General features: G+C 44.7%; 4 protein-coding genes across 20 annotated transcripts in view; 1 reads left to right on the plus strand and 3 right to left on the minus strand.

Moving 5' to 3' along the window:
- Nucleotides 1-15,490, plus strand: part of TMEM116 (transmembrane protein 116) — a 103,559-nt gene extending 88,069 nt beyond the window's left edge. For 8 of the 11 annotated variants that reach the window (XM_070628906.1, XM_070628879.1, XM_070628886.1 and 5 more), the window contains one exon: nucleotides 13,838-15,490. In XM_070628906.1, the coding sequence (XP_070485007.1) occupies nucleotides 13,838-14,031 (194 nt within the window). In that variant the 3' untranslated portion in view covers nucleotides 14,032-15,490. Of the gene's footprint in view, nucleotides 1-13,351; nucleotides 13,467-13,837 lie in introns of all 11 variants that reach the window. The other 3 variants (XR_011542395.1, XR_011542392.1, XR_011542393.1) reach the window with 1 other exon arrangement.
- On the minus strand, nucleotides 139-3,582 carry LOC139084729 (disintegrin and metalloproteinase domain-containing protein 1a-like). The gene has a single exon (XM_070628868.1). It carries the CDS (start codon nucleotides 3,171-3,173, stop codon nucleotides 681-683), a length of 2,493 nt encoding a protein of 830 aa, XP_070484969.1. The 5' UTR covers nucleotides 3,174-3,582; the 3' UTR covers nucleotides 139-680.
- A 23-nt stretch (nucleotides 15,491-15,513) lies between the features above and the next one.
- On the minus strand, nucleotides 15,514-21,743 carry LOC103554565 (disintegrin and metalloproteinase domain-containing protein 1a-like). Of its 2 annotated transcripts, XM_070628870.1 has the most exons (2): nucleotides 16,179-21,426; nucleotides 15,514-16,133 (listed from the first exon to the last, which is right to left on the minus strand). In XM_070628870.1, the coding sequence occupies exons 1-2, from the start codon at nucleotides 18,684-18,686 to the stop codon at nucleotides 16,068-16,070; spliced, it is 2,574 nt and encodes an 857-aa protein (XP_070484971.1). In that variant the 5' UTR covers nucleotides 18,687-21,426; the 3' UTR covers nucleotides 15,514-16,067. The 2 variants fall into 2 exon arrangements, with proteins under 2 accessions (XP_070484971.1, XP_070484970.1); XM_070628869.1 differs by having other exon boundaries at nucleotides 15,514-21,743.
- Nucleotides 21,744-23,054: 1,311 nt separating this feature from the next.
- The window catches only part of MAPKAPK5 (MAPK activated protein kinase 5), a 38,491-nt gene continuing 34,611 nt past the window's right edge, over nucleotides 23,055-26,934 (minus strand). For 3 of the 6 annotated variants that reach the window (XM_070628873.1, XM_070628875.1, XM_008525680.2), the window contains 4 exons: nucleotides 26,714-26,844; nucleotides 26,333-26,448; nucleotides 25,175-25,279; nucleotides 23,055-23,247 (listed from right to left, as the gene is read on the minus strand). In XM_070628873.1, coding sequence (XP_070484974.1) covers nucleotides 23,153-23,247; nucleotides 25,175-25,279; nucleotides 26,333-26,448; nucleotides 26,714-26,844 — 447 coding nt within the window. In that variant the 3' untranslated portion in view covers nucleotides 23,055-23,152. Of the gene's footprint in view, nucleotides 23,248-25,174; nucleotides 25,280-26,326; nucleotides 26,449-26,713; nucleotides 26,845-26,934 lie in introns of all 6 variants that reach the window. The other 3 variants (XM_070628872.1, XM_070628874.1, XM_008525679.2) reach the window with 1 other exon arrangement.

The raw sequence follows: 26,934 nt of genomic DNA on the forward strand, positions 1-26,934 counted from the left end.
TTTGAAAAGGTGGATAACTTCAGCACTGACTTCTTGATCCTGGGGTGATCAGGGACTTCTGCCTTATTAGATATAGTCCCTCAGACAGAGTCCCAGAAGAAAATTGACTCAATAACTACACCACATGGAATCTGAAGAGGTGTCTAATCTGAATAGGGTTCTATTTATTTTTGTATTTAAAAACTCCTCATTTTATGAATGCACATTTATAGGGGAGATTAGAACAATCACATCAACAACTGTCCTCACATAATAGATAGTTGTTACTTGAAATGAAAATCCAAGTGATAGTAATAAATGCAGGTATATATAGTAGTGTATGTAAAACAAGCCAGATGAATGATGTCATGTCCTGAAAAAGTTTCTGGTGACAGGAAAGATTGGCCCAAGACAAGGACATTGATGTCAGAAGACGCATGTAAAGAGTTCAAATTAAATGTGAAAAAGTAAAAAGTAGTAAAATATTTAACATGTTAAATAAATGAAACTTTAATTACTAAAATGAATAATAAAAATGGGAGAATCCCTCCTCCCACATTAGTATATTTTTACAGACTGTATAATCCTAGTCAGAGCCATTGGAGCTGTCGTTTCCCACTTCGCCTTTGCTTCAGTGAGCCTCTCATTCCCTGAGGGATGGAGGTCTTTCATGTATTTGGCTTCTTCCTCCACTACTTGTCTTATGGCTCTGATTCTTCTTCCTCTTCTTCCTCTTCCTCTTCCTCCTCCTCCTCTTCTTCCTCTTCCTCCTCTGAGGGAGCTTCTGAGCCAGCCTCTTTGGGCTCCGCTTCTGGGGGTTTTTCTGCAGCCTCTTCTGGGGGTTTTTCTGCAGCCTCTTCTGCAGGCTTTTCTTCTTCTTTTGCACCTAAGCAACAGTAGATGCCACAAATAATCAACATCAATAATAATATGAGTAAAAGTATAAGGAATATTAAAACCATCATGTCTAACAATAATCCTGCCCCTTTGGGAGGGCTGGTAGTACTTTGACTTTGAGGCTCTTCTGCACTTGGCAAACCAGGAGGACCACTGTCCAAACTACCCCCATTTCCTGGAGTTGTGCAGTTAGGAGGGGCATAGCCAAAATTACAATGGCAGTGCTTTAAATTGTTGCAAATTCCTTTCCCAGCACACATTTCCTCTGGATTGCAGTCATAGTTGAGCACAGTGTCAGGAGAACAGGAGTGACCCATGCACACTTTTCCTGAACTACACAAAGTGCCAGCGAACACATCTCCATCATCAGGGATATCAGCAGTACCATTAGTTGCATCCATGCTCCAGCAAAAGTCATCTTCAAAAGGGACCTGTATCAGTGTATGTAGAGGTTTGATTGGTGGTAACTGTCTAATATTTGTACAAATAATTTTCCCACAGTATAAATTATCATCTGCACACTTAACATATTCTGGGTTATTTAAAGTGGGAGGGCCACAATTTCCAAACCGGGTCCCTTTGCGATTGAATAAATTGTAACAGTCTGAGGGGGCAGACTTTGAAGGATGACCAAAAACACGAGCACATTGTTCATCAGGTGTCCGGCACTGACCCTGAACACAATAGTGACTACCGTAACATTTTGTACCATCTTGTTTGTAGCTGTCTGTGGGGCATTCTGCAGAGTTACCATCACAATACTCTGGGAGGTCACAATCGTCAAAGGCACTGCGGCATGTGGATCCGCTTTCTGCAAATAGACACGAACTATTACAGCAGGGTCCAGGACTACACTGAGCATTATCCTTCAGCTTACATGCTGGGTTACAGCAGGGGTGATTGTCACAGGCAGAACCACAGTCACACTGCTCATCCTCCTCCACCACACCATTACCACACTCAGCATCCCTACGCACGCGGCCTTTGTGCTGAGGCTTGTTGAATAGGCAGGCCCCTTTGTGGTCAAGGAGGAACTGGTAGAAGTCGTCAGAGCTGCAGTTGCTGAAGCCACTTTCTTTAGTGATGTTTTCATGCATGAGGCAAAAGTGTGTATCTTTACAAACGCAGGCCGAGTGGTCGTGCTGAATACCCAGGTTGTGCCCAAGCTCATGGACCATGAGCGCTGCAAACAGGAGGGCATCTTCATGATGGAAGGATTCAACAGCTGCTGCAAAGCCAGTGGAACAGGCACCGTTGAGAAATGCCTGTCCCGTGTCCTCTTGAGGGCGATGTCCAAGAATCATGTGGGCCACATCATGCTTCACACGATGGAAGAGCTTGTCTTGTCTCCAGCTATTGAAATTCCTGAGGGTAACTTGCAAGTCCGCTGGGACCTCTATGAGGTCCCCCTCGGTCCAAATCTCCATTCCAGCCAGCACCACCTCCGTGTTTATTCCCCTAGTGAAGGCGTTGGCCAGGGCAATGACGTCCATTACTCTCTGGACTGTCTCATTGATGTTACTGCCCCACATTTGGAACCGCTGGTTGCTGACCACGACAAACATCTCCACGTACTTGGTGTGTGACCACAAGTAGGACAGCGCCTGTGCACTGCGAGGCTTCCTGCTCCCTCGTTGCTGGCTGGTGGACACCACTTGGCTGTCTTTGGAAGTGACGCTACAGGAGATTCGAGCTTCACGCGCCATGGTGTACAACACATGTTCAAACTTTTTTGAAGCGCCCACGGGCTCAATGCCGTAGGATTTTCCCTCCTTAATCAGGACGCCCCTGAGGCCTGAACAGGTGTTGACAGAAACAAAAGAACCTGGGACGCCTTCTATGTAGCCTTCATAGTGACAGTCATGCGCGAGGACGGGCATCTCTTGTCCCAGGATGCCATTGTGGTAGCTGAAGATTGGAAAGTTATCCACAAAATAGTCTCTCTTCACCTTCAGGTGAAGCAGCTGCTTCTGGCCCTGCATCAGCAGCATATAGGATGCCTTTTCCACTGGGTCTTCCCTTCCGTTGACTGTCAGACTCTTGGGGATGACTGTTTCGTAGGAAGAGTAATATACTGCTCCCAGGTCACAGTACAATCTTGGTAGGAAAATCAGCGCCAACACCAGCATGATCCCCAGCCTGACCCGTGAAGGTCCTGGCACTAGCGCCAGCCTGAAACCCTTCATCTGGGGAGCCCAAGTCTGAAGCACTCTGCTAGCTTCATACATAACCGCTTGGTTTTTCTGTAGAGAGGACAAGAAGGAGGCAGAGTCTCTCACAGAGGCTGCCACTGACATGGCCCTAGTGATTGGTTGATGATGCAGGGCCTGTGTCCCTCAGCAGCGCCTCTCCCCGACACGCAGACCCTCAGTCACACACATTAGCTCCGGATCTATGCTGGCTGCGTAAAGGGTGGCTGCTGCTTACCTCTGAGGGTTACAGCCCCTGGCTGCGTCCTTTCTAGTCTTTCTGATCTCTCTGTCACCCTTCAGATAGTGGCCTTTCTCTGTGACTTCCTGCCACAGCAGCAACTTCAGCGGTGCTTGGCTAAGGTCCTTTTGACATCATGGAGTGATGTAATCGTGACGAAGGACTACAGACTCTAAAATGCAAGACTGTACCTTGAGAGAGGAAACAAAACCTGCATGCCTTCCTCAACCGCGCCACACGGAACACCCCGCCCCCACCCCTCCTGTCGTCCGTTGCTCGTCTAACTCCAAATGTTCCAGACCAGGCGGCTTGGAGGTCTTTGGTGGGCACACTCCATTGCCCATCTCCCCTCTTCTAAAACTCTTGCTCTGTAACACATGGACGTCACAACTCAGGGTGTCTTACCCCTCAGCGAGGGATTGTAGTGATATGCACATCTCGCAGGCCAGTCCGTTAGATGAGGCAAGTGGGGTGGCTGCGCCTTGCCCCAGGAGAGACCCGAGTGGGCTGATGACCCACGGGGAAAGGGACAATACTCCTACTTTTTAACATCATCGAAATTCAGTTTCTCGCGTTCTGTTTACAGCGCTGTGCGGAAGCGTGTATGGGAGATGCCAACAGAGCAGCCTCCTCTTATGCGTGATTATCATGGGCACATTGGTTGGTATCTCCAGGCCCACACTTTCCTTGGGATGGGCCTGTCATACTGGTATCCTAACATCATGCCTGTTGAAAACTAGGTATCCTGAAAGTGTTAGACTATGACCTCCGTGTGTTCAGTGACCACTTCTGTTTGTTCGTCCTTATACTCCCAGGTCGAGAAGAATGCTTGTCCAAGAGTAGATGAACAAGCATTATTTATTGAATGAATAAGTGACTCCCAGGTCTGGGAGCTCTGATGTCTCATCTGTTGCCTGCTATTTGTTTGTGGTTGCTTCATGCCCACCCTGAACGGCTGAAGGTGTCTTCAGGAAAACCCGCAAAACTTGTGCTGACTAGTGGCACGTTCATGATCTCAAAATGTACCTCTTCCTACATTTCGCTGGTCAGTTCACTCTCCTAATTTCTTCTTGCCTCATTTCACTGAGAAAGATAGAAGCCACCAAAAGAGTCCTACCACATGCAGACACCAAATGAGTTCACCTGTATCTAAATTTTCCTCCTGCTATAGCGGATAAATTGTCCACGCTCCTCCAAGTCAAGGCCAGTCCTTCTACTTGTGCGTGGCGTCTCCTTCCCTTTCAATTTCCCATGGACTTCGCTTTTCTAATTGTCTCTTCTCTCTCTTACTTCTTAAACATCTGTCTGTCCATTGGATCGGATCTTGTTATACGCTGTAATGTCTCACCATTGTAAAACCATCCCACTCAGCCCACATCACTGTCCAGTCACCGTCCAATTTCTCCTCTCCGTTTCACAATGAAACTCTTTGAAAGAGTGTATATATATTCTGTTTTAATTTGCATCGCTACTTGATTCTTTTCTGATATTTTTTATTTTGAATCATAGTACAATCACAAAATGTGCCTAAAACCTGGATGTATTTTTCAGTAAATTATTAACAAGAGAGCAGCTAAGCCAGACACAGAAGGACAAATATTTTATGATTTCATTTAGATGAGGTTCCTCGAATAGTCAAGTTCATAGAGACAGAAAGTGGAATAGAGGTCACCAGGGCCTGGGAAAAAGAACAATGGGAGCTTGTTGTTTTGTGGGTACAGAGTTTCGGTTTGGGGTGACGCAAAGGTTCTGGAAATGGATGGTGATGATGATTGCACACCTGTGTGAATGTACTGAATGCCACTGAACTGCACACTTGAAAATGGCTAAGATGGTTAATTTTGTGATATGTATATTTCACTGAGAGCAAGAGAGAGGGAGAGAGAAACAGCTGCATAAGTACAACCCTGATGAAGTAATCAACAGTTTTAGCTCCATCGAAGTCACCCATGTGCCACTGCCGGTCAGAAATCCTTGTGCTTCAGAGATCATCCTGATCCTGTCTTCTCTGGTAACTACATTCTCACTTTTCTTTATTGTTTTGTTTCCTAAATGTACATCCCAGAATCACGTGATTTCATATCACTTGTCTTTTAATAACACCTTTATTGAGATAGAATTCACATACCATAATATTCACCCTTTAAAGTGTACAGTTCAGTGGTTCGTAGTATGTTCAGAAAGTTATGCAGCCATCCCCACAGTCAGTTTCAGAACGTTTTCCTCACCCCAAAACAAAACTCCTGGATCCATTAGCAGTCACTCCCCATTCTCCGCTCCCCGCAGGGCCTGGCCACTGCGACTCTACTTTCTATCTCAATGATTGTGTCTGTTCTGGACATTTCATAGCAATGAAATCCTACATGTCGTCGTCCTCTGTGACTGGCTTATTTCACCTACCATGATGTTTTTAAGGGTTAGCCATGTCGTAGCATGTATCAGTACTTCATTTCCTTTTGGCTCACTGATATTCTTTTTGTAAGGATATACGACATTTTAATTTTTGATTGCTCAGGGGAGGAACAGGTTGGTTGTTTCCACTTTGGGGCTATTATCAAACATACTGCTGTGGACAGTGGAGTGTGGACATATGTTTTCATCTCTCTTGGGTGGATCCTTAGGAGTGGAATTGCTTGGCCGTATGCTAACTGTGTGTTCAGCCTGAGGAACCGCCCAGCTGTCTCCCAGAGCAGCTACACAGTGTTCCATGCCTGCCAGCAACAGATGAGGATTCCAGTCTCTCCACATCATCACTGACGCTTGTTGTTGTCTGTCTGTTTGATTACAGCCACCCTAGTGGGTGCGAAGTGGTGTCTCACTGTAGTTTCGATTTGCACTTCCCTAATAGTTGATGACGTAGTACATGTTTTCATATTTGTCTTGGTCATTTATATCTTCTTTGGAGAAACGTCTGTTCACATCCTTTGCCCTCTTAAAACTGGGTGTCTTTTTCTGGTTGAGTTGTAAGAGTTCCTTATATTTTCTGGGTACTAGTCCCTCTCAGATATATGATTTGCAAACATTTGCTCTCATTCTGTGGGCTGTCTTTTCGCCTTCCTGTGTCTCTTAGGGTGGAGAAGTATTTCATTTTTTCCTGCTGATTCTTTTCTTATTGTGTTGAAACACACATAACATAAAATTTACCATCTTAACCATTTTTTTAAAAGATTTTATTTTTTCCTTTTTCTCCCCAAAGCCCCCCTGTACACAGTTGTATATTCTTAGTTGTGGGTGCTTCCGGCTGTGGCATGTGGGAGCCGCCTGAGCACGGCTCGATGAGCGGTGCGGTGTCCGCGCCCAGGATTCGAACCGACGAAACAACTGGGCCACCTAGAGCGGAGCGCGCGAACTTAACCACTCGGCCGGGGGGCCGGCCCCCCATCTTAACCATTTTTAAGTGTACCAATCAGTGGTATTAAATACATTCATAATGTTGTGCTACCATCACCACTATCGATCTCCAGAACTCTCTTCATCTGGTAAAACTGAAACTCTATACTCGTTGAACTATAACTCCCCATTGCCTCCTTCCCCTCGGCCCCCAGCAACCACCATTCTGTTTTCTGTGTCTGTGCTTTTGACCACCCTGAGTACCTTGTACAAGTGGGACCATACAGTATTTGTCGTTTTGTGGCTGGCTCATTTCACGTAGCATAATGGCTTCAAGGCTCATCCATGTTGTAGCACATTGCAGAAGTTCCTCCCTCTTCAAGGCAGAGTGGTATTCCACTGTGGGTATCCAACCGCATTTTGCTTATCCATTTGTCTGTGGATGGACACTTAGGTTGCTTCCGTGTTTCAGCTATTGTGAACATTGCTGCTGTGAACGCGGATGTACAAATATCTCTTCAAGACCCTCTTTCAGTTCTTTGGGGTCTATACCCAGAAGTGGGATTGCTGGACCAAATGGTAATTCTATTTTTGATTTCTCGAGGAACCGCCATGCTGTATTCCACGGCGGCTGTACCATTGTACCTTCCCACCAACGGTGGGCAAGGGTTCTACTTTTCTCCACATTCTCTCCAACACTTGTTGTTGTCTGGTGTTTTGATGGTAGCCGTCCCAATGGGTGTGAGGTGGTACCTCGTTGTAGATTTGATCTGCACTTCCCTAACGATTAGTGGCGTTGAGCGTCTTTTCATGTGCTTATAGGCCATTTGAGTGTCTTCTTTGGAGAAAGGTCTATTTGAGGCCTTTGCCCTTTTTGGAACCAGGTTGTTTGGTTTTTTGTTCTTGAGTGTTAGGAGTTCTCTATGTATTCTGGATACTAGTCCCTGATCAGGTATATCATTTACAAATATTTTCTCCCATTCTGCGGGTTGCCTTTTTACTCTGTTAATAGTGTTTTTTGATGCACAACATGTTTACATTTTCATGAAGTCCATTTTGTCTATTTTTTTCTTTTGTCGCCTCTGCCTTTGGTGTCATATCCGAGAAATCTCTGCCAAATCCAGTGCCGTGAGAATTTTGCCTTAGGTTTTCTTCTAAGTGTTTTTATAGCAGGACAAGTCCGACGAGTGGGATTTGCCAGGGAACTGGCAGATGTGTAAATTAGTGACAATTCTAAGGGGATAGGGCTTCTGAGGGAGCTCCGGACTGTTCTGCCCGCTCCACTGGGTGCTAGGCTGCGTGTTTTCACACACTACTGTAGTTGAGATGATGCGGTCTTTTAAGGCTAGTGGGGACCTGAGGAGAGGGGTGTGGGAACAGGGCAATTAAAGCTTCACGTAGCTCGCTGCCCTTACCAAGATTCAGCCGTTTTATTGTTTTTGTTTTTGTTTTTGAATGAACAAACTTCAGATGGCTGTTGTTGCCGAACCAAAGTGGGTTCGCTTCCAGTGAGTTAAAATCAGACTCTCCACCAGAAATGGTTGTCACACAAAGTGGAATATATTTGCAACAAATAGGAGACCATGCCGAATCATTTCCAAAGTCAGGGCTCTCCCGGAACAAAGGGAAGCAGGTGTCCTTTTATTTCGGACGGGGAATGAATATTTAAAAGGGAAGTTCTCTCGTCACAGTGGAGACGCAGAGACCGGTATTAGCTGGCGCAGGCGCAGGCGCAGGCGCAGTCTGAAAACATGCTCTCACGTGCGTCGCATGTTATGCTAATAACGCCTAGGCTCCTCCTCGGGCACGGATTCTAGTATTAAAATAAGGCAGAGGGCATTTTCGGGTCAACTCCAGGTCACCTGCACAGGCGCTGCCCTTGCAGTGGGGCTCGATCTGGTTCAGGCGGGTTGACGCTGGCGTCTCTTCCCGACAGGGCTCTGAAAATCAACCTTGAGGGAGTGTTAAGCACCTTTTTAAACTTCCTTCGAGCTGCTCAGGGAATGCCGCGGTGACACTGTCACTTTGGTTAATTTCCGTACCTCTACAGAAGTTGATTTTGCCTATTCTTGCCAGTGCTGTAACCACTTTTGTGGTGGAGAGGATTTGGGGGGGGGGGGGGGGCGGATCTTATTTTGACATTTTGGAGGTGCTTCCCGTTTTACCTCTTAACTTCACGAGAATCCACGTGAATGCACTGTTTGTGTATAGCCTCTTTTGTTCCACATTGCATTCAAGTTTTTGGGTCACTATAGCTCATTCCTTTTCGTTGCACTACGCTTGTGTTTCTCTGCATGGACCTGTCACAATTTAACATCCGTCGTAGGATCTGTGAACACAGGGTGCTTTTCTTTTGGAATACTATGAAGAGAGCTCCTGTGACCCTTATTGTCCAGGAACATGAGGCAAATAAGCAGAAGTTTCTCAGGTATTTGCCTAAGAGTGCAATAGCTAAGTTATAGGGTACTTGAGACTTCAATTTAGCCAGAAAATAAAAGTACTATTTCCAAGTGGCGTGCCGGTTTACATTTCTAAAAAGTTGATGAGCGTTTCCACTGTTCCACAGGAGTACGTGGAATTTTCAGTCTTATATAGCCAATCTTGTGGGTGGGTATGATGTCTCTTGGTGGCTGTACAGTCTGCGTTTCTCGGAATGCTGATGAGGTTGAACACCTTCACAAATGTCTTTTGACCCATCCTTTACATTTTGACTCCCCTAAAATGAGCTCTCATCCCCACCCATCTGTCCCAACTGCTCTACTCCGGGATAGCAGTGAATGACTCTCCATTGTCAAATCAAACGATTGACACTCAGTGCTCACCTGTGGACCCATCAGCAACATTTCAAAGATAATCGGTGCGTTCCCATTTGCCTTTTGGAAGGATCACTCTGCCTGCTGGGTGGAAAATAGGCTGCTGGGGAAGCCAGGGTGGAAGCAGGGAGCCCAGTTAAAGACTTCTGCGGTTGTCTAGGAGGGAGCTGATGGTGACTTGGAGTGCATTGGAGAGTTGGGGGTGGTGATAAGAGGTCACATTCTGGATATATGTGGAAGGTAGAGCCAAGGGAATCCGCGGACGGACTGGATTTGGAGTGTAAATCTCTCCTAGAAACACTGTCTTCTCTTGGTTTTCAGGACAACATTCTCTCTTGGTGGTACCCCTACCACACCGGCCAGTCTTTCTCCCACTTCTTTTCTGAATCCTCCTCATCTTATCCACAGCTACACATGGGACGCCCTGGAAGTAAGTCCTCACCCAGTCCTGGGATCTCTTCCTTTCTCTAGCTCTACTCGGAGTGCTCCTGAGGGCAGTGTCACCCAGTCCCGTGGCTTGGAATATCATCTGTACACGGACAACTGTCAGATGTACGTCTCTGCTGATTTCTCTCCTGAGTTCCAGACTCAGTCATCTTGCTGCCTAGCTGACATGCCCACTTGGGTGTTTAATGGGCGTCTCTAACTAAAGGTGTCTGAGGCCTGCGCGCGCTCTCTCTCTGTCTCTCTCTGTCTCTGTCTCTCTGTCTCTCTCTCTCTCTCCTACTCTACGTCTGCTCCATCAGCAGATCCTTTCAGCTCTACCTCACATTATACCCAGACTCCAGCCTCCTCTCACCACCGCCACTTCAGCCACCTTCCTGAAAGCTGCCAACATCACCCACTTGGCAAATCACAAGAGTCTCTAAGGGTCCTCTGCTTCTGCGGTTGCCCAGTGCCCTGCACCTGCCTGTTCCTTGTTGACATGGCAGATGGAGTGATCCTTCAGTGCTTCTCAGTTCCGGCCCCTCCTTTGCTAAAACCCTTCCATGCTTCCCATCTCCACTGACACAAAAACATCGTTCCTTACCAAGTCTTCACGTGACCTGTCTCTAGCCACAGCCCTCGACCACTGGTCTCCGCGATGCTCCCTCCGTCCAGACATGCTGACCTCCTTGCTGTGCTTCAAACATGCCAAGCGAGCTCCCGTCTCAGGACCTTTTCACTTAGAGGTCCCTCTGCTTGGCTTGCCCTTCCCCTGATACCTGCAGTGCTTCTTCCTCACTTTCTCCATGTCCCTCAGATGCCGCCTTATCAGACAGAACTTCTCTGACCACGGCTTAAAATAGCACTCCACCCTCACATCACTCCTGTTCCCCGGGCACTGCTTCATTTTGTCCCATCGCACATATTCCAGCCTGGCACATCGTATACTTATCTGTTGACTGATGTCAGGTTTGTAATTTTTTAAATGTTCATGGGATCAGAGACTTTGTCTCATTTACTATCATTTCCACGGTACTAGAACAGTTCTTAGGTAAAGACTCAACCGAGGTGGAATGAATGAACGAATGAGTGAGTGAATAGAGAGGGGTAACCTGTATCGGTCCCTTAGTAAACTCAGACTTCTGTAGAAAGCATCCAGCTTGGACAGCAAGGCCTGGAATGTGGAAGTTGGCCCGCCCTGAGCCACCTGCACATTAAGGATTGAAGATACGGTGGGGAGAGGGAGAAAGCTAGAATGCCTGATTCAGGATCCAGGAAGCAGGATTGCTTTTAATGCCACCGTGGTCTTGAGTGGGGCTCTGAGGAAAAGAATAAAGTCCCTACCAGTCTTACCCCTAACTGGGCCCAAGGCACACATCAACCAAATCTTGCTACTCACCCCAGAGATTTATAATTTACTAGGGGAAATAGAATGTGTTTGCAAATGACTGTATGTCAGGTCAGAATGCCGTGGATATAAAGGAAATTCAGTATTATGACTTGATAATGGATAAATCTTGTCGTTGCTGAACAACGTACAGTGAATAATACAATCTTACATCCATCATCGCATTTTATCTTAGATCTTCTCGGCATTTATTTGAGCGCCCGCTGGACGCCAAGCGCTGCGCTAGGTAGCAGCACACACGTGCCCTAATTTAATCTCTCAGCCACTCTGTGAGAGGCATCCTTTGTGCTAACGTCTCACTAGGGAGGAATCCCAGGCCCGAGGAAGTGAAGTTCCATGTCTAAGACCAGTCAGCCAGAATGTAACACCCGAGACTTAGGGACATGGACTATGAAAGCCCCCTCAATCAGAGAAAAGGTGACTTTCTTCTTTTGAAAAAAGGTGCTCTTTTGCTCTCAGAAAATTCTTCCCGGTAGGATTCGTCAGGCTAGAAGGACGAGGGACTCAAAGCTTACGCGGCACTCACGCTCTTAGCATCCGAGGAGAAGACAAGAGCTCTCACAGTGCCTGTGGGATACGTTCTGAGAAATGTTCCGATAGGCGACTTCGTTGTTGTGTGAACATCACAGAGCGTACTCACGCAATCCTAGATGGCATGGCCTACTACACACCCAGGCTATATGGGACTCATCTTAGGGCACCAGCGTCGTATATGCGGTCCGTCATTGACCAAAACGTCGTTTTGCGGCACATGGCTGTGTTTGGATTGGTTATAAAAACAGCTAGTCTGACAGTAAAGATGACTAAAAATCGTATCTGTCCTGGAAAATCCGCGAAAAAGCTCACAGGTTCTGTTTTTAGGTGCATCATTATATAAAACGTAAATACTTCAATGCAGACTCTCAGTAGTTGGGGGATTTGATTCGATGTACTGATACCATTTTGTTGCAACAGTTTTAGTTTTCCTTTGAGGAGATTCCCGTCTGTGAGCTTTCCTTAAATCGTGACACATCAGTTACCTCAAAGTTGGGGTCCGTTCTCATTTTCAAAGAGCAAGGAATTAATTGGTGGGCTTTTCGTTATTTGGCATATTTATTTGCATTTCTTTATTTTTCTAGTGACCTAATGTATCCACGGAACTATAAAGGATGGCTTTGGGTGGATCTGGGATCAGGGGAGGGCATGAGGGAGAGCCTTTTCTCCTGTTCCCGGGCACTGACACTATGCCTTTTAAATTTCTATTTTCCATGTGAAATTGTCTGCACTAACACCCAGCTCGTGATTATTAGGTGACTGAAAATGCATTACTGGAAGAAATGCTGTGGTTTCGGAGTTTATTCCCTTTGTCTCTTACAAGGTTTTCTTTCCATTTCTTCATGAATGCATGGGTACCTCCAGAATTTGAGATTCTGAGAACATGTTCCACGAGTAAACACCTTTCTCACTCTCAAAGCGCCAACTGGAAATTTCACTCAACGACAAGGATGCATATATGCCCCCTCTTCTATAGAAAACAACCACTTGATGGTCTGTTTCAGACTGACTCTCCTGTAAGTTCTTTCCCTGAGTATCCCCAAAGAGAGCCCACGTTTCGTTCAAAAAAGTAGAGAAAGGTCTGCTGGAGCAGTTTGAGGAGCCTCGCTGGCGCTGTGAGAGTTGGACTAGATAGGGGTAGGGAAGAGTAAGGTCACTCAGCGGGAACAAGACTGATCAAAAGCCCAGAGTGGGAAGTGGCCGCGGTATGGAACGGGGACGGAGGTTCTCCCTCTTAGACGTGCTGATAGGAGGAAATGTTTCTTTTCAAAAGTCACAGGAGACAACGGATGGAAATGGACAGGAGGACCCAATTGTCACAGTCCTTTCACGCCACACCAAGTTTGTCTTTCTACTCTAGATCATGGGGGAGCAATGGCAGTTCCTGAACTCGACTGTGGTGACAAAATCAGTGTCTGGGGAATCATAGGAAGGCTGTTGGAGAGCCAGTCAGATCGATTATAGCAATGAAATACAGGGTGAGGTTGCAAACACTTGGTCACTGACGATTCCACCTCTGTTGTTTTCTTTTTAGGTATTTACAAAAATATTTTCTAACTGTGAGAAGAGTCACTACGTCTTTGTCATTCACAAATTGATCCAACACTTTCGTTATCCTCGTATATTTCATCCCGGCATAATCTCTTTATGTAAGACTTCCATAATTTTATTGAATAACAAAAGTGGTATTGCCTCTTTGTTGCCTATTCTTCAAAAACTTTTAAAGCCTAATGTCCAGAAGCAGGGGAGTATTAATTTGAAAGAGTCAGCATTTTGCAAATATTCTTGGAGGAAGTCTGCTCTTGCTTTTGAGAAAACATTTCAGCGAGCATACTTGCCCCAAGGAAACACCAACATTCTATTCTGAAATTAAGTTCGTAAACACAGAAGTTTAAAAATTTTTGGTAAATTTCCAAAAAGTTTTGCGAACTAATAATGTAAAACTTGAGTGCAGAATTGCACCCCTGTGAGGTTGGTAATGTCACCTGTGTTTAACGTAAATCTCTTCTTTTTCCTGCAGCCGAGCTGCAGAGGAGAGAGTGCAATTTGACTCCAAATTATGAGGACAGTCCCCAAAACACTCCTACGTGGACCAGGAAAGATGGCAGGCTAGAGACATCCAAAGAAAGCGAGGACCGATCCGAGTCTCCCAGGGAGGGGCATGACCTCTGGACTCCAGGAACGCTAATATTGGCAGCATCCAAACGTCCTTAAAGAAGGCCATTAAGTTACCTAAGCACATTTACCTGGCACTTAAATCGTGATTCCCTTACATTTGGTAAGTTGTTAAGACTACGTGATGCCAATGAGCTTTTATTATAGTCACCATCAGCATGTGTAGTTAGGAAGGCTGCCCCTTCTGTTCTCCACTGAAGTGCTTCTCAGCAGAAATCCTCCACACCTTCTTCAAAAGTCTCTAATGACAAGTTTACGTTTGGAGGCCTTCAGTCACCCACTTTCACCCTCTTTCTCAAAGCTCTCAGTTGACTGCCAACTAACGGTGTGTTTTCGCCATGAATCTTGATCTTCTGGCGTGGGACATTCTGAGATTTGGTTACCAGCAAATCCTGTGGCCTGGAAAGTTACATAACTGAAGGCTTGATTTTGGATTTTGCTCTGAAGTTTAGTTTGTGTTCCACCCACAGTAATTAACATAACCCTCTTGAAAGCGGAAACCAGGTCTGTCTTAGCCTCTTTGGTTTGTCCTCTTTTGCTTACATAGGGTGGGCAGTTAGAAGAGGGACTCAGCGAATGTATAGTCAGGGATTCATGCTCAGGAACTTCCCTGAGACTCAGAACACTCCACCTGTAACAACACTGCGCCTGAGCAAGGTTTCGCTTGTGCCATGCCTCGGGACAAGCAGGTAGCATCCATAGAAGTTCCCCTCCTACGTTTCAGGTTGGCTCTGGTTAACTCGTTCACTTCGTCAGCATTTACTGAGCACCTACAATGAGCTGGGCCCTCAGAGCTGAATAAGATACAAACCTACTGCTCCATGAGGTCAGGATGTAATGGAGGAAGGGGCAGTTTCATCGATCACGACTACATAGTGTGGCAGGTTCGTGACGGAGGTCAGCCTCCATTTGTAAGACTTTTGTTTCATTTGTCTCTGAGGAACAAGCCATGTTCTGGGCAATTGAGGACGTATTGATTGTCTTCCTGGTGACTTTTTTTAACTGAAGGAAAAGGTTCATGAGGCAGTCGAGCATGTAGATTCAGTCATATCTGGGGCGGGATGCAGGTTCCACCCCTTACTAGCTCTAGAGCAAAACTCTTTGGCCTCCGTTTCCTCATGTAGACGCTGGCGTCTCATAGGGCAGATGGGAGGATTAAAGTAAGACGATGAATATAGAGTGTTCAGCACAGTGTCTTACACACAATGGGTAATTCTCTCTTCACAAAAAACTACCACATCCAAAGTATTGTTACTTGCTATTGGGGAGGTTCCTATAAATTGTTAGTAGACAAAATATCAACTTTATACAGATATTAAGAAAGAAAACTCAAAGGAAATAACAAATACCTCAAACTTGAATTCAGCATTATGTAAAGGTCCTCTTCCCTCCTTGCCCACCCCTGCCCCATGCCCGCAGACCCCCGTGATCCTACCACCCTGCATCAGATGTAGCCCCTTCCAGAGAACCCCCAAATAAAGAAGCCTCAAGGACTAGATTACATGGAGTCTGAAGTGATGCTTCATGTGAAAATAGCCTTTTATTTATTTCAAATTACCTCTATTTCATGAATAGAAACTGTCAGGGGAAATTAAGAGTACGCAGTAGATAACGTCATAAAATAATGCATTGTTGTGACTGGGATGAATAATCTAGTGATAGTAATATAGGCACAAATAATATCTTTTGTCAAACAATATAGTTGAAAGATGGTATGTCTTGAAAAAATTGGCCCAAATGAATCAAGACATTGATAGCAATAATCCATGAGAAGAGCTTAAATAAAATTGTTTTATGAAATGGGGAAAAAGCCAAAATATAGAATATCTCATATGTGATTTCATATATGAATATATAACCAAATTACTAAAATGAATATTGAGCAGGGAGTTCTCTCTCCCACATTAGTGTGTGTCTGTAGACTATATAGTCCAGCCTGAGCCACTGGAGCTGTCAATTCCCACTTCACTTTTGCCTCTCTGAGCCTCCTTCCCACTCAGTGCTTGAGGTATTTGATATATTTGGCTTCTTCCTCCACTACTCTTCTGCCTTTGGTTATTTCTGTCCTTCACCTCTTATGGTGCAGGCGTTTCTTGGGCCGGTGGTGGGGCCTCCGGTGGTGGGGCCTCCGGTGGTGGAGCCTCCGGTGGTGGGGCCTCCGGTGGTGGGGCCTCGGGTGGTGGAGCCTCCGGTGGTGGGGCCTCCGGTGGTGGGGCCTCCGGTGGTGGGGCCTCTGGTGGTGGGGCCTGGTCCAGTGGTGGGGCCTCCTCTGGGGGTGGGGCCTCCTCCGGGGGTGGGGCCTCCTCTGGGGGTGGGGCCTCCTCTTCAGGAACCTCAGTAGATTCCTCTGAGCTCAAGATTGTGGAGCCCCCTGGGGTCTCTACTGACTCAATTCCAGCACTGAGGCTAATGATAAGTATTAAAATTAACAATAACAGTATAAGAAATACAGGGAGTATGAAAACTATCATGCCAAGACTTTTAATGTCCTCCCTGCTCCTAGCAGAACCGCCAGTTAGACCTGCACTTAGATTTGCAAAAATTATTTTGCCCGGAGGACCACTGTCCACACTACCCCCATTTCCGGGATCTCTGCAGTCAGGGGGAGCATAGCCAGCCTCACAATGGCAGTGCCTTAAATTGTTGCAAACTCCTTTCCCATTACACATTTCTGCTGGTTCACAGTCATAGTTGAGCACGGTGTGATCAGTGCAGGAGTAATTCATACACACTTTTCGTGGGGCACAAAGAGTGCCAGTGTGCACATCTCCATCATCAGGGATATCAGTAGTGTTATATGCATCCATGCTCCAGCAGAAGTCACCTTCATGAGCGATCTGGATCAGTGAATGTTGGGGTTTGAGTCGTGGTACATTTCTAATATTTGTACAGATAAGTTTCCCACAAAATATATTATCATCTACACACTTAACATATCTTGACCTAGCCAAGGTGGGATGACCACAGTTTCCAAATCGGTCCCCTTTGCTGTTCATAGTTATGTAACAGTCTTCTGGGGCAGACCTTGCAGGATACCCATATATGTCGATGCATTGAGTATCAGGGTTCCTACACCGACCCCCAAGACAGTAGTGAATTAAATCACATGATGTACCATCTTGCTTGTAGCTGTCTGTGGGGCATGCTTCAGAGTTACCATCACAATACTCTGGGAGGTCGCACTCTCCCGAAGGAGGGCGGCACATGAATCCTACATTTCTCAATCGGCAATTCAAACAGCAGAGTCCATCGCTACACTCTGCACCCTCCTTCAGCTTACATGCTGGGTCACAGCAGGGGTGATTGTCACAGGCAGAACCACAGTCACACTGCTCATCCTCCTCCACCACACCATTACCACACTCAGCATCCCTACGCACGCGGCCTTTGTGCTGAGGCTTGTTGAATAGGCAGGCCCCTTTGTGGTCAAGGAGGAACTGGTAGAAGTCGTCAGAGCTGCAGTTGCTGAAGCCACTTTCTTTAGTGATGTTTTCATGCATGAGGCAAAAGTGTGTATCTTTACAAACGCAGGCCGAGTGGTCGTGCTGAATACCCAGGTTGTGCCCAAGCTCATGGACCATGAGCGCTGCAAACAGGAGGACATCTTCATGATGGAAGGATTCAACAGCTGCTGCAAAGCCAGTGGAACAGGCACCGTTGAGAAATGCCTGTCCCGTGTCCTCTTGAGGGCGATGTCCAAGAATCATGTGGGCAACATCATGCTTCACACGATGGAAGAGCTTGTCTTGTCTCCAGCTATTGAAATTCCTGAGGGTAACTTGCAAGTCCGCTGGGACCTCTATGAGGTCCCCCTCGGTCCAAATCTCCATTCCAGCCAGCACCACCTCCGTGTTTATTCCCCTAGTGAAGGCGTTGGCCAGGGCAATGACGTCCATTACTCTCTGGACTGTCTCATTGATGTTACTGCCCCACATTTGGAACCGCTGGTTGCTGACCACGACAAACATCTCCACGTACTTGGTGTGTGACCACAAGTAGGACAGCGCCTGTGCACTGCGAGGCTTCCTGCTCCCTTGTTGCTGGCTGGTGGACACCACTTGGCTGTCTTTGGAAGTGACGCTACAGGAGATTCGAGCTTCACGCGCCATGGTGTACAACACATGTTCAAACTTTTTTGAAGCGCCCACGGGCTCAATGCCGTAGGATTTTCCCTCCTTAATCAGGACGCCCCTGAGGCCTGAACAGGTGTTGACAGAAACAAAAGAACCTGGGACGCCTTCTATGTAGCCTTCATAGTGACAGTCATGCGCGAGGACGGGCATCTCTTGTCCCAGGATGCCATTGTGGTAGCTGAAGACTGGAAAGTTATCCACAAAATAGTCTCTCTTCACCTTCAGGTGAATCAGCTGCTTCTGGCCCTGCATCAGCAGCATATAGGATGCCTTTTCCACTGGGTCTTCCTTTCCATTGACTGTCCACTGTTTGGGAATAATTATTTCATAGAAAGTGTAATATACTGCTCCCAGGTCACAGTACATGCTTGGCAGAAAAATCGCTAACAGCAACACAATCCCTAACCTGACACATGAAGATCCTCGCACTGGCCCCAGCCTCAAGTTCCTCTTCTGAGCCCAAGTCTGAAACTTTATCTGACCCTCTTTCAAGGCCACTTGGTTTTTCCATAGAGAAGGCAGTATAGAGGCAGAGTCTCTCACAGAGGCTGCCACTGACATGGCCCTAGCGAGTCAGTTGATGATGCAGGGCCTGTGTCCCTCAGCAGCTGCTCTCCAGGGCATGTTGAGTCTCAGAGACTCAGGTATTAACTCTAGATCTATGCTGGCTCCCTCATGGGTAGCTGCTGCCAACTCTGAGTCTTACAGACTTTGGGGCTGTTTTTCTGTTCTGTTTCAGCCTTTAGTAACTTCCTTACCATAGGACGTCCTCCCAACAGCAACAGCTTCAGTGTTCCTCGGCTAAGTTCCCTTCACCCTCACCGAGATATAACAAGCAGACCTGTAATGATGCAGCCAGTACCGTAACTCAGGCAAATTATCCTTATCCTCAGCCCACGCCACGCTACTCCTGATATCCGTTAATCTGCTTATTCTTTGAAACCCAACATTCTGCCAGGAGGTTGGGGGGAGGGGACAGGGATTCTTTGGGGATCTCTGAGCAGGACAAAGTTCTCTGTTGCCCACTGCCTCTCTTCTTCATTTCTGTAATATTCAGGGTACTGTTTCTCAGTCCAGTCCTCCTTTGTCAGTGTCTGTTTTTTTCCTTTAATTCAAGAAAAAGTGTACGTGGATGCACAATTCTCTCTCATTAGCATTTGTTCATAACAGATGAGTTTAGACATTTTATATATGCATATAGACATAATTTTTCTCTACTAAGAAGTTTTCCTAATGCACAGACATATTGTTAAATGACATGAGCTCAGTTTCACCATGGAGGTATATAAATGACTAGGATCAAAGTTCAATTCCTCCCCACTGCCCCAGTATAAAAACAAACTCTGATTAACCAGGTATCTAGTACCATTTCATCAAGAAAATAAAAATGGACTATAAGAACTTTGAAAAGATTTCTTCACTTTTTTAACTAAAATTGAACTGTAATATCTGTAGCAGTCTTCAGATTTGGTTTGGATGTTGATTACCTGATGTATTTAGCAGGAAATTTTTAAGGGGAAAAAAATCCCTATCTATCCGTATTCCTTGCCCAGCCAGTTATTCTCCTGTGAATTCTATGAACTAAAATAAGACTCTACATTTTTTACCTTGCATAAAAATAATTTTATATTGTCAAATATTTACAATATAAAACCTTTAAAATAAGGTTACGATTACAAGTAACACTGAAAAATGGGGAAATGCCCTATCTAATTCAAAAAGGAATGGTATGGCACCACAAGATCTCAGATATGAGCATGAGAGCAGATCAACTCATTAACTATCCACAATTACTAATATTATTAATACAGGTATTATTAATACCTAATACAGATGCCAAATTTATCATTAGCATCTAGCAAGAAAATTCATACTATCCTATCACAAGCCATTAAAAAAATTTATACAGGGGCCGGCCCCGTGGCCGAGTGGTTAAGTTCGCGTGCTCTGCTTTGGTGGCCCAGGGTTTCGCTGGTTCGGATCCTGGGTGCAGACATGGCACCACTCATCAGGCCACGGTGAGGCGGCATCCCACATGCCACAACTAGAAGGACCCACAACTACAACATACAACTATGTACTGGGGGGATTTGGGGAAAAAAAGCAGGAAAAAAAAATTTATACAAAAAGGGGGAAATGATTTCTGGCTGGATTTCTTTTCTCTTTTATATAAGAGGAATGCCTCTTAAAATTATATAACTTGGAAATTATCATAGGCTTAAGGTGTTTCCCTGTGTCTTAACCAAAAAAGGCAGGGCAAATTAGGTTAAGTCATTTTGTGGGATAAAAGAATCAAATCAATAATGAAAGAACACTTCTGCTTTTTAAATAAATAAAAATATAATTAAAATTAAATATCCAATTTTCCAGTTCTCAAATTGAAACACATTTTCTTCAATAAATACACACACACACAAGCATTCACACACAAGATCTGATTTAAGTCATTTGCCTTCTTTAACCAATAACTCCTTCCACTTGTTCTTTCTCGAATAAAAGAACAAAACTTTTTAAAAAGCAGTTCCTCCTGCATGTTTAAAACAACAAGTTTCTGACAGGTATTCTCCTGTGCTTATACAATGTACTAGTCAGAAAGATACACAAGTTGTTTCACATCAAGCAGACTTTTAAGTACGGTAAAGTCTAAAGGTATCTGAGTGATAAATAATGGTTTTAGTAAGCAGAGGGCTAGCAAATCACATGGGTACACTGGAAACTAACCTGCTGCATACAAGAACTGTTCTTACACTGTGAACTTTCCACAAGGATAGGTGTTAGAGACACAGGCCAGAGACACAGGAACGGTTTTGTTTTACTTCCAGTTATGTGCAAACTTTGCTTTCTTAGTAAACCTGACTGGTATGTTAAAGCAGAATTTGCTCCTGGCCTACAAACAAACTCCACAAACAAAACCCCACTTTGAAGAACAAACAAAGACCACAAACAAAACTCCACTCTGAAGTCCTTTGGGAGCCGCTGTTCTGTCAAGGAGCTCTGTCCAGAGTAGGACCCACTCTGGAGTTCTAATGGCTACAGCATCCTCCCGGGTCTTCGCAGACTTCCAGCATGGTGCTCGTCTGGACATAGCTCTCATTTTGGGGGCCAGATTAATTCATCCTGAAGTGACTGAAACAAAGGCAAGTGCTGCTCAGAGGAAAAAGCAGCATCATTTGGAGACCCTTTTAGATCAGGCCTAAAATTCACCACACACTGAAGGAAAAAGATCGTCCTGAGGCTTTACAAGACACCCAGATAACAAATCTGAGAAGTTAATGGTAGACTGGGCATGCTAGAAGGTTCCTCTGAAGAAAAAGAAGAGTAAGAAAGTTAATTACTGCCTTCCTCTCCCTAGCGAATACTGAAACCTCTGCCCTAAGAAAAATGAATGTCAGTAGTTCTGGAAACAAGTGCAGAGTTTTCCCTGATTGCAAGAAGTGATTTGTAAGACTGCATTTCACTGGAAAACAGAATAATTTAATTCAACTCTCAGCTAAGTTTTCCGGTCAGTAAATAAGAAAACGTTTTTTCTCTGCTGCCTAACTCTTACATTTTGCTACCTTTAAAAGTACTAAATTCTGCTTACAGGGTATCTATTTATAACATTATCAGTCACCTAAGATTAGTAAACCTTACCTCACAAAATACCTTGATTACAAATTCTCCAAGATAAAAGGGAACAAGTGTAATAAGGTAATTCTTAAAAGATACTTTGCGTTTTTATCCTATATTCTGACAGTCAGTCACATACATATGAGCATACTAACCAAATGTAACCCTGAAGACATACTGAGCAAAGTGGAAGAGTTAAAAGTAAGTGAGCTCCGTGGGATGGATTCTGATTAAACAGAATGTGACGGGATAAAACTGAAATAACGGAGCCTGCCGACCTTCTTCCTCTGCTCTGTGAATGGGATTTTGCCTATGAGATATTCTATTCACCAACACAGGTACCCACCACAAACAGCTCAAAAAATAAGTAAATAAAAATGGTGTGTTATGGAAGCCCATATGGACAACAGAAAACTATAAAAGCATCTAGCTTTGTTTTCTATTCAAACAGCTGATCTCTGGGCCAGAACCATGCTTCCTGAAAATAAAGGGTACTGAACAAAATAAATGCAGCCCAAAGAATGCCAATATGAAACCCAGGCAGAAACATTACAGAGAAAAAGAACAGCTTTAAGAGAAAAAAACTGGACCATTTTGGATGCTAACCCAATAGTCGAGTTTTTATGATATGTAACTTTCTCAGAAAAATCATCCCATAAAGGAGGCTGAAAGAATGGGAAAGGAAATAAGAAGTCGTGGAGCTGGTGAGGGCTGTGGAGGAGGCGAGAAGACAAAGTAGGACCTTAGGTGAGGGTAAACTGGAGCTCTGGTTAAACATGAAAAGAAGAAACTCAAAAGATAATCCCATTATAGTTAAGAGACACTCCAAGAGCTTTTAACAAATATGACAAAAAAAGAAACGTTATCACTTTTCTCTAGGGAATTAGGGACAAGAGAAATGAGGGCTCAGTTCCCTGCCTCTTCCATCGTGGGAGTTGGCATCCTGTGAGTTCTAGCAGGCAGTCTGCAACATGGATCCATAAAAATGTCTTGGCACCAGAGCTAATCTACAGATAGTAAAGAAAATAAATACACAGGGCAATTGAAACCAGATTCCAGGGTACTTGATTCAACTGTTTACTAAGCAAAAAGGTTAGTATAGTTGGTCCTTTGTCTACTGCTGGCAAATGGTTTTTGTATACTCTACTACAAAGAAAATGATCTTGCTTCACAACACCATCTGTCTCCTTACAACCATATGACTAAAGAGTCCTAAAGTCATAGTATATCTCTAGGAACTGAGCTTTTCTTAAAACAAATCAATGAACTACACTATTAGTGAATCCTTTATCTAAATCTATATCGCATCTTTAAGCAATGTGAAAAGGAAATTATGATTTATTAATTTACATAAAAATTACTTTATACATTAAAGAATAAATTTTCAAATTGTTAAAAAACAACATCTGAAGCTGTCATTATTGAGATTCATGGGACGTGGTTTGCTCCTCTATCACTTGCTTCACAATTTCTGCCAGTTTTAGTCGATCTACTTTATCTGTGAATCCACGACCTGAAACCCAAAAAAGAAAAAGGTCAGTCTGCAAACAGATTCCTGACAGGGACTCAGTAAGGTACACCCTACCAATATCAAATTTACCCTCATCAATGGACGAACCATCCCCAACACTGATCAAAAGCGGTTCAGATCTCCCATTTTTTATGTAGTAATTGAGCAGTTTCATTTAACCTAGCAGTAAAAATCCAGTGTTCACTACAACAGCACAGAAGGAAACCGTGAAGAGGAAGATGATTTTTCTTATGTATGTCTGACAAAGGACTCACATCCAGAATAAAGAACTCCTTCACATCTATGAAGAAGATACAACTCAATAGAAAAATGGGCAGAAGAGGCACTTCACAAAAGAGGAAATCTAAATGGCCAATAAATATTTAAAAAGCACTTAAGCTCAAAAGTCATCAGGGAAAGGCAAATAAGACATTGCAATACCAGTACATACTAACCAGAATGACTAAAATAAAAAAGACAGACAACAGCAAGTGTTGGTGTGGCTGTAGAATAACTAGAACCCTCAAACACTGCTAGCGGAAGTATTAATCAGTATGACCACGCTGGAAAACTAGCGGCAGGACCTACTAAAGCCAAACAGATGAATACCCCCATGAACCGCAATTCCAATCCTAGGTGCGTAAGAGAAATGAGTTCACCAAAATATATACACAAGAGAGATCATGGCAGCCCTTTTCTGAATTAACAAAACCCAGAAACAACCCAAATGTCTATTCAACAGTAGAATGGAGGCTACATAATGATTTGCTGCTATGCACGACCATGTGGCTGAATGTAACGTTGACTAAAAGAAGCCAGGCACAAAAGAACACAGACTTATGTGATTCTATTTACATAAAATACAAAACCAGACAAAACTAATTTATAGTGCTAGAAATTGGGATCATGATTACCCTTGGGGGTGGGAGGTAGTGATTAGAAGAGGGTCCATGTTCCACTACATGTTCCAGGTGCTGGTTACAGGGGAGTGTTCACTTTGTGAAAATTCATCAAACGTGCACACTTCAACTGTGATCACTTTTCTGTACTGATATTTCAAAATCTTAAAAAAAAAATCCCAGGGAAGCTAATCTCCTCCAAGTATGGGAATGGTCAGGCTATTATTTTGGATTTCTCAGGTTCAAGAACCAAGCCAGGCAATGAAGTCAAAGAGTTTGCTCCCCTCTCTGAACATCCTGGAACTTTAGTTTAGTCTGCTGAACTAGAAAGACAATACAAAAAGCAGTTCAAGAAATACATCTCTCGTGGGGCCGGCCCCATGGCCGAGTGGTTAAGTCCACGTGCTCCGCTTCAGCGGCCCAGGGTTTAAGCGGTTTGGATCCTGGGCGTGGACATGGCACTGCTCGTCAGGTCACGCTGAGGCAGCATCCCATATGACACAACCAGAAGGACGTGCAACTAAGATACACAACTATGTACCAGGGGGATTTGGGGAGAAAAAGCAGGAAAAAAAAAAAGAAATACATATCTACCTTGCTTGCCTGGGGACAAAAATTCAACAGGCAGCAGATTTGGCCAACTCTACTCTTTAGTAAAACAGCTCTTCTCTAAGATAAGTAAGTCAGCAGGGTGGACCCCCTGGTACTTTGCCCTCTTTCTCCCCTTCAGAGTATACTGCTCCTTAATGACCTAGGAAACAGCCAAGGTATCTGGGAGGAGTTCTGAGATCTGAAGGGGTTTTTGCCCAAGTGGTGTGTGACAAGGGCTCTGCAGTGTTAAATCTGCAACACACAATTTATTTGAACTCTGGAAGACAAGTGAAAGGGCCAGATGTCTAGACACGCCTCCACTCACTCTCCAGGCTCACTTGACCTGAAAACAGCACCAGCTCAGCCCCTAGAGATCCTACATGTCCTATTAATGATCACTTTTCTGCAGTCCTTGGGAAAGGAGTAATTAAAGCTCCTACCATTCCAGCTGAAGCTTTGCAGAGTATCTCGTAGGAGTTTGCATTCCCGGTTATACTTCCAAGCCTCCTGCATTACTTCATTCAGCTTTTCATCTTCATTCTCTCCTATTGATAAAAATGAAGAAGTTATGTTCTCCTGCAGCATCATGGGATTTCAGTGTCAGAGATGGAAGGACATGATATTCAACTTGTTGAGAAGTGGTGATGAAAGGTGCAAACTTTACCAGACACTCTTGTTACTGCTGGTCCCTACATTACATGTAGACCACTTCTGGTCTTTGCGCTCTTCCACTTTGACTGTCTCACACAAATCCCCTGATGGCCCCAGAGTCTTAGCACTGAGGCATGGGAAAGAGGCAGTGTCAGACTCTACTGCTGAGCAAAAACACCTGGTTAAACCAAGAGACTCAGAGAGGGAGTGAGGACAAGGCTGAGTGGGCTACCTTCTTTCTCCTAGGCTCATTTCTTACTTTCGAAGACTATCTCAGGTACACTATGTGAGAGTTCTCTTAAAATCCAAGGAATCTAGGAAGACAGGTCAACCCAACAGTTTTCTGGCCTACTACTTGAAGCATCCCAAGAAAATCTGCTGAGAAAAACCTATCACACCCCAATGAGTGGGGAGAGAACATACCGAAAGCAAGCTCTCACTCAAAAGGACCTGTGTATAAGTCACATTCTGCACATGACACAAGCAGCAGCAGGGGCCGCTTCTGAACCTGGAAGGTGTTCTCTTTATATTCACAAGTTAACGACAGCCTTGCACTCTAAAGGCTCCGGAAATGATGTTTCCTGACCTTCCCAACTTGATCCTGACGCTGCCACCTTCTATTCTCCATCCTCTATCCTGTGCCCTCATTAACAAACTAAGAAAACAAAATTACATGCTGCGCCTGACACTGGCAATTAAACCTAAACTGGAAATTTCACAGAAAACCAAAGGAGGGGCAGAACTTACCGCATTTCTGAGTTCCCACTGTCCACTCATTTTAGTGGGCACAGACTAATTTATATAATGTACTTATTCTCTTATAACACAAAGATGAAACAGACAACCTCAAATCAAACCACTCCTTTTGTCATGTGCGTGTGCATACATGCACACGCGCACACGCACACACATACGCACACAGCATTCATAAATGGCATGACCTTTACCAGCCTGGGGGAGAATACACTGAGCAATCACATCTCGGAGCTTTTCCAAGGCAACATTTGAATCCTCGGCTCCATTCTCACGGTCATGGATATAAACACAGTCCTTTGGCTTGGTGCTTTAAAAGTTTGGGAGAGAGGTAATAACAAGGTGAGATCCCAAAACCCAGCTCTTGACAGATGTTAAGTCTAAACATAAAGCAACAGACTTTTCAGTTAAATAATTAACTACAGAGTATCTCCAACTTACAACGCTATTTCAAGAGCTTATCCTTTCCACCCTCTTAAGAGGCAGAAAAAGGGCAGACCCCTGGCTGACCTTTTAGAGCCCTGTAGTCAGCCACGTGAACCATGAAAGGAAATGGACGAAATAAGCTCACTTACCCGAGTAATTTCCTCTTCCTCAGAATGGGGTTGTTCACAGAGTGCAGGGGTTTGAGGCTGACTTTCAGATCCTGGATTCGCATGTTGGCCAACTGTTCCGCGTGAGCCTGCTGGATTCCTGCAACCACCGCCTGAATGCAAACATTGCCGTCAGTTTTTCCGCATTCATTTATGGGCACCTAAAAAGCCAATCTAAGAGAGTGGGAAGGAGGGGCTCGAGG

The sequence above is a fragment of the Equus przewalskii genome, chromosome 7 (assembly GCF_037783145.1).
Source record: "Equus przewalskii isolate Varuska chromosome 7, EquPr2, whole genome shotgun sequence".
NCBI classification, from domain to species: Eukaryota; Metazoa; Chordata; class Mammalia; order Perissodactyla; family Equidae; genus Equus; species Equus przewalskii.

Excerpts from the sequence above, each read along its gene's own strand:
- LOC103554565 (XM_070628869.1), bottom strand. The coding sequence starts at position 18,686 with ATGTCAGTGGCAGCCTCTGTGAGAGACTCTGCCTCTATACTGCCTTCT.
- LOC139084729 (XM_070628868.1), bottom strand. The coding sequence starts at position 3,173 with ATGTCAGTGGCAGCCTCTGTGAGAGACTCTGCCTCCTTCTTGTCCTCT.